The following is a 9,727-nucleotide window of genomic DNA, read 5'->3' on the forward strand; positions in this document are numbered from 1 at the left end:
GCATTCATGATAGTAGCAGGCTGGTGTAGCACTCTTTAGTTTTCGTTAGCTTTTGTCTCTTTTAATTTCTTTGCTAACTATTTTTTTTAGGTTATTTGAGGTCAAGAAGTTAAAGTTGGCGTGCATTAAAAAGCCGGACAAGTGAGGAAGGAATGTCCACGGAAATATAAAGAAACTTGCAAATTGAAGAAACAAAGAGGTTTCATTTGTTCTGAACAAAAATGTGTTCTGAACTTATGTTATAATAAGTTTTGAAGTGTATTATGCTCACGTGATTGTTTTTGGGTATTTTTTTAAGAAAACTATATGGGTGGGATAACGTGTCAGAAGTTAAGTTTACTTCTAAATTAATAATTTTGTTTGGAAAGTCATTTTTTCGTCAAAATTTTTTTATATTTTTTATAAACACATTTTTAATTACCTTTTTACCTCGCATATATCAAATCGCTATAATATATTTTATACAAAAACTTCAAAAAATTACAATCCAAACAAGACAAAAAATATGAATTTAAAATCTCTTATTTATAACTCTTCCTAATTTACTATCCAATCCAATCAAACCCTTCCCAGCTAAGTTGAATTAGACAAAGATTGCAAAATTGACGGCATATAATGACTGTTGGAGCGATAGCTCTTTTAAATTAAAAAAAATAACAAACAAAAAGAGCAAAACCAACGCAAATAAAAAGTTGGGTCGGGTGGGGGATTTGGGCCAGCGGCTTGCCGGGGAAATTTTTTTTTTTTTTTGGGTTAATCACATTTAATCCCCTTAAAGTATACCCAATTTTTCAGTTTATCTCCTAACCTTTAATTTTGCTCACTTAGCCCCCTATAGGACAAAATTGCCCTTATATTATTTTGACTTTTCATTTACCTTGTTTTCCTTTCTTTTATTTCTTTTTCGTTTTTTTCTTTATTTAATTCTTTCTCTTTCTCACAAAAATCTTCACCTTAATGATTGAAATTAAAAAAAAATGAATTGCAGAGATCTATCTTCTCCTTAAATGATTAAAAAAAATATTCAAATCACTTTCCTAAAATACAATTTTTTTTAGCCTTTCAATTCTTTTAATTTTGGATTTTCTTCTTTCCTTTCTAGTTTCTCATTTTATTCCCAAGAAAATATCTTAAGATGAAATTGTGACATGGTTAATAATCATCAATTAAAATGTGTGACACGTGGCATCATACAAAAAATCAAAATTAGTTTTTGATGCCTTTTAAATCTTCACATAAAAATATGCAATTACAAACTCAAAACAAAAATTTTCGTTGAAATGGAATTTTCTGTTGGGAATGACGAAAGAGAGAAGAAAGAGAAAAAGAAATAAAAGAAAGAAAAACAATTTCATCTTATGATATTTTCTTAAAAATAAAATGAGAAACTATTCATGTAGCGAAAAAGAAATTTTTTTTTATATAGAGTTTTATTCAAAGTTGAACTTTAAATGATTCGGATATTTATTCAAAGGTTAACTTTAAAACATGTATATGTTGCGAAAATCCCAATGCCTGTTCTATTATGTGAGAGGAGAGTCGGTTACTATCGAGGCCTAAGTCTGCTACTAATTTTTGCTGAGCGCTCCAGCTCTAAGGGTGCGTTTGGTTTTATAGAATTAGAATTGAAATTCTATGAATTGAAATTCCAAATCATTCCAATTCTTTCGTTTGGGAAATGCATAGAATTGATACGGAATTTATTTGGAATTCCAAATCCTTTGTTTGCATGAGAAAAGAATTCATTAGGAATTAGAATTGTTTTCATGAAACATTTGCTTACATAAAATTTTTCTTTTTTTTCCTTTTTTCTATATAATAATTTTTTTCTTTACATTTAGCTAATTTTTATTAAAGATTTGAAAGTAAAAACCAATTTGTGCCTTTAATAATTTATTTTTTCCCACTTTTATGTCAATTTCTTTTGTTCAACGTATGGTATAGATATTGGCATCCAACCAAAACTGGACCTCAAGCCCTTAAAAGTAAATCCCCAATGACACTAGCATATTTCTTAAAACATGGTAGAATATCGGACAGTGAATTACTCACAAATTACCTGACCGAAGAAAATAGTGAAAAAGAAGACAAAATAGAAAATAGCTCAACTTCTTCTACAAAAACAACTTCAACTGGAGATTACCAAAAAAAAAAATCAATTACCAATGTGCATCAATAGCCAATCCTTTTTTAAGTCATCTTGAAGACCAGAAAAAGTGTCATACTTTGTCCTGTCATTCATAAGTAAATCAATACCCTTCAACAATTGAAATCTATCCAATTCAATTTTAGATAACTCGTCTTCCACCATTTTAGTTGTAACTTTTGAACATTCTGAATTTAAGTACTTATCCACTGAATCTGCCATTCGTCCCAACACCTTGTAAAGTACTTGAGAGCTCGTTAGTTTTCTCTTTGTGCCACGATCATTTGTTGAAGATGAAACTTTTGATTTTGACCGTTGTCGAGCTAGCAGTGCATTCATAACTTCATCTTCTAAAGATCGTGAATTAGTCTCAAATGATTCCTCTACATTAGCAGACTCTTCAACTTCAGTTTCAGCATTAGCCTCAAAAACAGTTTGGGCACCCTCTCCATTTGCACGATCTTGTGAAAACAGTGTACATATATCCTCCCAATTTTCAACCACAATTTTTTTTTCTATAAGGAAGAATTTTTGGATTCTCACTTACTCGAGCATTCCATACATCCTCATCACGAACATCAATTCTACCTCTAGAGTAGTCCCATATTATCGCAGACCCAGAGTTACATGACTGGAGCAGTGGGTATAGGATGTCATAGTGTTTCTCCCATGTCTTGAAACGAGATATAATATTAGCCTTTGTCACAGATATATTGAGCTTATCGAATAAAGCATTCATTACTGCGGTGTAGGCTGCTGTCTTCCATGCACATTTACCATCCAATTTGTTTCCTTGGTTCATTTGGTCAATAAAACAGGTGCCCATTACACGATCCATTTCAGAAGTCCAAGTGAAATACCCTTTGCCTTTCCCTTTTGACTGAGATGTTGCTTCAGATGCCATATCTGAGGCAGATATGCACCAGAAAAACATCACAATGTCATGTTCTTAAGAACATATTTAATAGCTACTGCATTATAGAACTAAAAATGAAAGGCAAATATGCACCTAGTCATGAAAGGCAATCGATCTCTAAACTTAAAAACGTGTTGGGCTGGACATTGATTTCATATCATTGAAGAGTAAATAAAGGGAAATGTCCATCAAAGGTAAACAGAATTCCTGTATTTTAAGTTCTATGACTATGGCTGGACATTCCAATTATCTGCTTATGCTGTCTTCAAACAAAACTAGAAAAAAATGATTTGCCTTAAATGTCGAATGAACTTTCAGTAAGAGAAGGCATCAAGATTCAGAAGTGATATTTATGCCTCAAAGATACCAATTATTTTGTAGAGAGCATGTTAGTCTCTTTAATGAGTAAGGAGAATTCTACACTTAAAAGAGCCAAAACTCAAATCAATATTCAATTTGCTCTTGTTGAAATTAACCTTCTGGTAATCATTCCTTCCCCCCTCTGAAATTCATCAATGCCACAAACTTGTGAGTTTCCAACAATCCCATGACCACCCATAATTTACTATAGAAGATTCACAGCACCAATTTAACCGAATATATTAAAAAAACCACCTGAAAAATGCAATCCAAACGGAATTGCATGCAGACGAAATTTATTTTGAATTAGGCAACATAAAAAATTTATGTAGTTGATTGAGCAGGTCCAATAATGAATAAGATTCAAAAGCAGCTGAATTTAGAAAAGGCGATAAGTGCATCATTCAAGTCTCCCCTAGAAAACTGCACAAGCAATAGTCTACTCAAAACAAAATCAGAAGTACACTGAAAAATTTGTTGCTCCATTTCAAAATTATATGAACATGTATGTATGATCAGTTGATAAAGAATACCAAAATATATATATGTGCATCCAATCTATATTCGATTACCTCCCTGAATGTTGAACTCTCTCTCTGGACATATATATGTGCATTTATGTTAGCCTCTACTGAGTTTAAGAAGTGGGAGGTTCATGGTGATGCCTTGACCAATGCGAATGTGCAAATGGGGTACCCTTTTTTTTCGGGAAGGAAAGTGGTTGGAAATCTGATTTATTTATGGTAAAGAAATGATTTTTTAGGATATCATAATTTCAAAATACATCTTAAGTCAACAGACTCGAAAAAGAACTCTTTGAACATTGAAAAAAAAAAAAGGATGATACTCGGGATAGAAAGTATTACCAAAGGATTTATATAGGCAAGGATAAGGAGATGTGGATGTTTTTCTGGATATGGAAAAGAAGATGCATTTGTTAGCTTTTTATGTAATATAAAAAAATGGTTTCACATATCAAAATAGAAATTAGGGGAGCTACACAGAGATTCTTGATTGAATTCAATCAAATAGCTTCATAACTATAGAATGTTTGTCAAATTTATAGAGGCAAGTTTTACGTCACACTCGAGGCTTATATCCCTCGACCGAAATTACAGAAATTTGGAGATGTTGCTGAGATCATCACTTATGTGCACAAAATTGTTTGGAGATGTCCTAAATTTATTCTAGTGACTTAAAGCTTCTGCTGGTAAGGATTTTCTAGCACACTGCAACAAAAGAAAGAAACAGAAAAGTCCCGACAAAGCTTTCTTTCTAAAAACAAGACTAATTGGCTACGAGAAACATCAGAATCCTTCTAAAGCCTTCTATGAGTCTCATCAAAAGGAAAGATTTGATGAGACTTGAATATAATTTAACTCACAAGACAGGAGTAGCGAAAGGAGGAGAAAAATAAGCGAAGTATGTAAATAGGGAGAGTTAAAGACGCTTACCAAGCAGCTCTTTCGCCTTTTTGTTGGGAATCTGGGAAGAAACCAGGAAGTTTCTGCAGCTTCAAGATGAACTGAGGTGCCCAGAAATGCCTACGGAGGCCCAGATAAAAACTGCAAAAGAAAAAAGGCGGTCACAGATCTTATGGCAGTAGAACTCGGATAGAAGTGCCCCAACAAAAAATTTGCAATTACGACTTTCAATCTCCAACCGAATTCGATCCCAAACACAAACTTCTAAAACATACAAAAATACGCGAACGACTTCCCGATTCCGATCTTAGTTCAGAACTGATATGACGGATGAAATGAAAGCTTGAATACTTAAATCTAATCGATTCAAACGAAAATAACAACGGATTCAGAGGTCCGTAGATTATACGTATACAGATACATGACTAACCCGTTTGAGCGGAGGCTGGAATGGTTATGGTGAGCAGTATCGAGGCCTGAAATGATGACTTGGAGAGATCTAGGCTTGTTTGCTTTGCTGGGTGCAATTTGGTTCGGCAATTCTCGATCCCTCTGGGTGTCTCACAAGCATTATCCTTCCTGGGTGTCTCACAAGCCCTAAATGTGTCTGAAATTTGGGGTGGACAGTGGCGAGAGTGGCGAAGGATGAAGGAAGTGGCCAGAGAAATGGAAGGCAGGGGGGAGACGGTGGTGGGAAAGGTAAGGTATTAGGATTGCAGGTGGAAGTGATGGTGGAGATCAGAGCCCTAGCGGCTGAGGAAAATGGTGAGTTAGACGGGAAGAAAGGGGTGTCAATATCTTTTGACCCGATTTTAATTTTTGACCCATACTAGATCCGCGCGTGGACCCGTTTAGTTGTGGAATTGGAATTGGAATTCTTTGGTCCAGCCAAAGAATTGGAACTATGGAATTCGATCGATTTAGAATTGTAATTCAATTCTAATTCTATAGGAAAGATAGTACCCAAACACAAGAATTGAAATTGGAGCTCCAATTCCAATTCTACACTCCAATTCTATAGGGAACCAAACGTACCCTAAATGTAATTACTATTTCTTTCATGTCAACAATGTTTTTTATTTGTAGATGATCAGGAGCTAGTAAGAAGGGGAGAAATTAGATAAAGACCTTAGACTGCCAATTTTTCTCATTTTTTCCTCCAGGGGAAGTATATGTAATTAACCCTAAAAGCAAATCCAACTTACTGTTTGGATAGTGTATTATTTGAAATATTATTTAGAATAATTACTATAGCACTTTTTGTGATATGATGTATGTGAGATAAAAAGGTGATTGAAAATATAAAAAAGTAAGTTGGGAAATGTGTTTGTGATGCAAGCAAAATATTATTTGGAATAATTTTGATATCCAAACACTTAAAATGGGCGGTCCATTTAGGTTTTGGCGCTGCGTTTACCATCACTGATTACTGTGCTCTCAGCCGAATAAATGGGCGGTCCATTGCAATTACAGTTGTATCATATTTACGCACACTCAAATTGTCGTGGTGGTAAATTGAGAAATCACCACACATATCTTCTGCCCTTTTAGTACAGCCACTAGCATTTAGGCACTCGTAGCCCGTCTGCAATAGGAAGTTAATCCTAGGTAGCTATTTTTTCCATTGGAAGCTATTTTTCTGGGTACAATTTGTCAAGCGTATGTGCCCAAGCAAAGCCTAAAATACTTGTTGCAATATGCACATTGCAACCCTTCGATCAAAAACTAGAATACCATCGGGGCTGAGGATGGACGTTGTCTTTTTTCTTCTTTTTTTTTTTTTTTTATAGAAAAAAGGAAAAAGAAAAATTGCGTCGAGATCAATTTAATAATATGGTTGGTTTTGGAAGATATTATCCTGGGAAACTCATGAAGTGCTAAAAGTGGTTTTAAGTATAAATTATAATCCGTGACTCCAGAAATATCAGGACCTACATGCACGTACTGTCACAGTCCAAGAAGAAGGGATCATAATTGCCATCCGTTATCACAATCCACAGAACACCAGAGAAGAGACCAAGCGCGTATGTTTGCCGCCTGCTTGATATACAGAAGCACAGCACGTTTTCATGTTTATCCTCTTAGTATTAATTATTATTAAGACTTTAAAAAAGAGTATACGGTTTATATCTGTAGCAGTAGACAGACCCTTTCGTGCGTGCTTGAAAGCGTTGGGAGTGATTGAGCCCCATCTAGAGAAATCGATGGAAACTGAACTATCATCGATCAATCGATTGGTGTGTATTAATTCGTATGAATTTAAGAAAAAGGTCACGCATAATGACACAACACATTGATGGGATGGGAGACAAGTTTCATGGCATTACCTTGCACCTTGAGATCACTAATAATATCAGCGAAGCCAACAGATTAAAATCCAATAGCACCAAAATGTTGAGAAAAGAAACACAACCGATTCAAGTGGGAATTTGGAATACACAACCGAGTTTTCTATAGTTTCAAAAGTGAGAAAAGAAAAGAGAATGTCAGTCATTGGCGGAGGGTGGGAAGTGGAAGGAACAAACGAGTCCCAATGGCAATAACAGGAAGGAAGAAACTCGTTAAGTAGGGGAGTATTAATTATACTACTACTACTCTTATTCAGTCTGCCTTTTTGCCGTCCGCCTGCTGCGATCTGTTCATTGCAGCTGAACGCTTGTCTTCTTCAATCTTCGAATGTATTTCATCCCTCTCCTTGAAATACCTCTCGAATGCCCTCGGAAGGAAACGAGGGATAAGAAAACAAAAGAGATTGACGAAGAAATACACAAAATTTGCAGCCGCCAGGCCCCTTCCGAACCAAAACCATGCGATGTCCTGGAACAAGCAATCAACGCAACTTGTCAGGATCACGACAAAATGCTATTTAACTTGCACCGTAAACACAATTTTCAATTACATTCATAAAAAAAATAATTACTTGAAATAATTTTTTTCCCAAATAGTCTCCGACGCAATTAAACACACCTATGCACGAGTTGAGTTTATGATCAATGCACTGCTCGACTTGCTTACCACTAATTTAATAATTAATCAAAAGCCACAAAATTGCTTTGCACAATTAATTACCCGGAATTCAGCATTTGCAGGCAAAGTTTTGTTAAGCCAGACGTCATGTATCCAATCAATGATGACGAAAATTCTCCTCACGGTGTAAAGCAAGGGGACTAGTGCTCTAACCGGAGGCGAGAACAACGAGAGCCCGCTTATAATGTTCTCGGTGAGTATCTGAAATGAGAGCAAGAAGAGGTGAGGGGTGGCTGACCGGACGGCATGCTCATCCCCTCTTGCAAATCCTCCCAGAACATAAGCTAAGGGCAAAAACAGGCCTACAGTAGTCCCCACAACTACATAAATTCGGAAGAGTCGACTTCCGCGGAATATCTCCTCCGACCCAGTTGTTATACCATGGGATGGAAATGCCAACCGGGAGAGTGCAATTAGATAAGCAGTGGTGAATGCGGGATACACGATGTCAAGGATGGGGACCAGGCCACTAGCAGAGAACACCATAATAAATGCAACTAATTGGAGCTCTATGAGGCGGAGGGATCCCATTACTCCTCCAGCCGCTGCCACCTGCTGCTGTTGCTGTGGTAGTGGCTTCGGCGCCTGCTGTAGGCGATGTTTTGTTCCGGAACCGGAGGTCGTGGTTGTTGTCGTTTGATCGTGCTCCGTACGGGGAGCCCCTGCAATTGATACGCCTGACATTTTCAGTTACTATTCTGCAGACGGACCAAAATGTTTTTTTTTTTTGGAAGGTGTGATGTGGTGGTAGATTTCTTCGCGCAATTAGCCCCTGCCAAAGAAACAAGAAATTTTAAAAAGATTAAAAGAAAAAAAAAAGCCTTTTTCTAAGCGTATCAAAACGACTACCATTTCTGGATACCAACAATGCTAGGCCTGGAATAACGGGGAACAATCAACAATAACAAATGTTGCAGCAGCAGAGAACCATATAAGGTCATGTCTTGTCTGGAAACACATACACCAAAAGAGTCGAGGGTCAAACATATATATAGGTACTGCAGAGCCCAACCAACCTGTATGTATAGCCCATCAATTCGTGTATTACCCGAGGCGTTAAATGTAGGAGCAAAAGTTTACCACTCGCTATTACGTTACGGGAGAGAGATGGGTCGGATGGTTTCAGGGAGGGAGCTTACACTAAAAAAAAAATGTGTGTATCATCAAAATGGCCCAGAACAAAATCAGTAGCATGCATGATTACTACTACTACCAAAAAAAAAAAAAAAAAAAAAAAAAAAGAGAAAGAAAGAAAGAAGGAAGAATTAGAAGAAGCCAATGACGTGTTTCATAAACTCAGATCATATATATATATATATATATATAATCGAGAACTACTAAATTCATGCAAACTATGAGACACAGGAACATCAAATATGAAGACAGACTCACAACAACATACTAGTATTCCATATAATTGATAAAAACAGGTAATTCTCAAAAGGGGATTGAGATTCCAGACCAACTTACTCACTGCGCAAGTTAACAGCACGACGGATGGATGGATGGATAGATGAATGAGGGATCGGAGGAATAAGTGTTAATAAAATTGCAGCTACTGGGGTCAGAGGAGAAATTGAGAAGCAATTTAGGATCATATGATTGGTGAGTAGGAGGAGTTGTTTTGATGTCCAGTCCATATGTTGTCCGCGGAGCACTGAAACGTGTAAGCTGTTAGCGGAATACATGTTCTACGATCCACGTGGGTCCGTTATGAAACAACGCGTGGCAGCCTCAACCGCTTCGTTCGCTCCCTGTTGTGTGGCCGTAGCATTGTGAAACAAACAAAACTCATAGCAACCGGGGGGGGGGGGGGGGGGGGGGGTTTCTAAAAACAAAACAAAATCCAGCCTC

The 9,727-nt window shown here is 36.6% G+C and overlaps 1 protein-coding gene across 4 annotated transcripts; it reads right to left on the reverse strand.

Annotated features, from left to right (window-relative positions):
* Positions 1 to 7,199: 7,199 nt before the first annotated feature.
* Positions 7,200 to 9,502, reverse strand: LOC113716595 (uncharacterized). 4 transcript variants are annotated; one of them, XM_072070961.1, is made up of 4 exons: positions 9,344 to 9,497; positions 8,890 to 9,013; positions 7,916 to 8,645; positions 7,200 to 7,663 (listed from the first exon to the last, which is right to left on the reverse strand). In XM_072070961.1, the coding sequence occupies exons 3-4, from the start codon at positions 8,555 to 8,557 to the stop codon at positions 7,448 to 7,450; spliced, it is 858 nt and encodes a 285-aa protein (XP_071927062.1). In that variant the 5' UTR covers positions 8,558 to 8,645; positions 8,890 to 9,013; positions 9,344 to 9,497; the 3' UTR covers positions 7,200 to 7,447. The 4 variants fall into 4 exon arrangements, with proteins under 4 accessions (XP_071927062.1, XP_027096787.1, XP_027096792.1 ...); XM_027240986.2 differs by lacking the exon at positions 8,890 to 9,013 and having other exon boundaries at positions 9,344 to 9,502; XM_027240991.2 differs by lacking the exon at positions 8,890 to 9,013 and having other exon boundaries at positions 9,348 to 9,501.
* Positions 9,503 to 9,727: the final 225 nt, after the last annotated feature.

This window comes from Coffea arabica, chromosome 11c (genome assembly GCF_036785885.1).
Source record: "Coffea arabica cultivar ET-39 chromosome 11c, Coffea Arabica ET-39 HiFi, whole genome shotgun sequence".
Classification (NCBI taxonomy): Eukaryota; Viridiplantae; Streptophyta; class Magnoliopsida; order Gentianales; family Rubiaceae; genus Coffea; species Coffea arabica.

What these genes read in the sequence shown, in the direction of transcription:
- LOC113716595 (XM_027240986.2), bottom strand. Translation starts at nt 8,557, where the DNA reads ATGTCAGGCGTATCAATTGCAGGGGCTCCCCGTACGGAGCACGATCAA. An exon ending in CTGCAAATGCTGAATTCCGG is followed by an intron (nt 7,664 to 7,915) that starts GTAATTAATTGT and finishes TGCTTGTTCCAG; the next exon opens with GACATCGCATGGTTTTGGTT.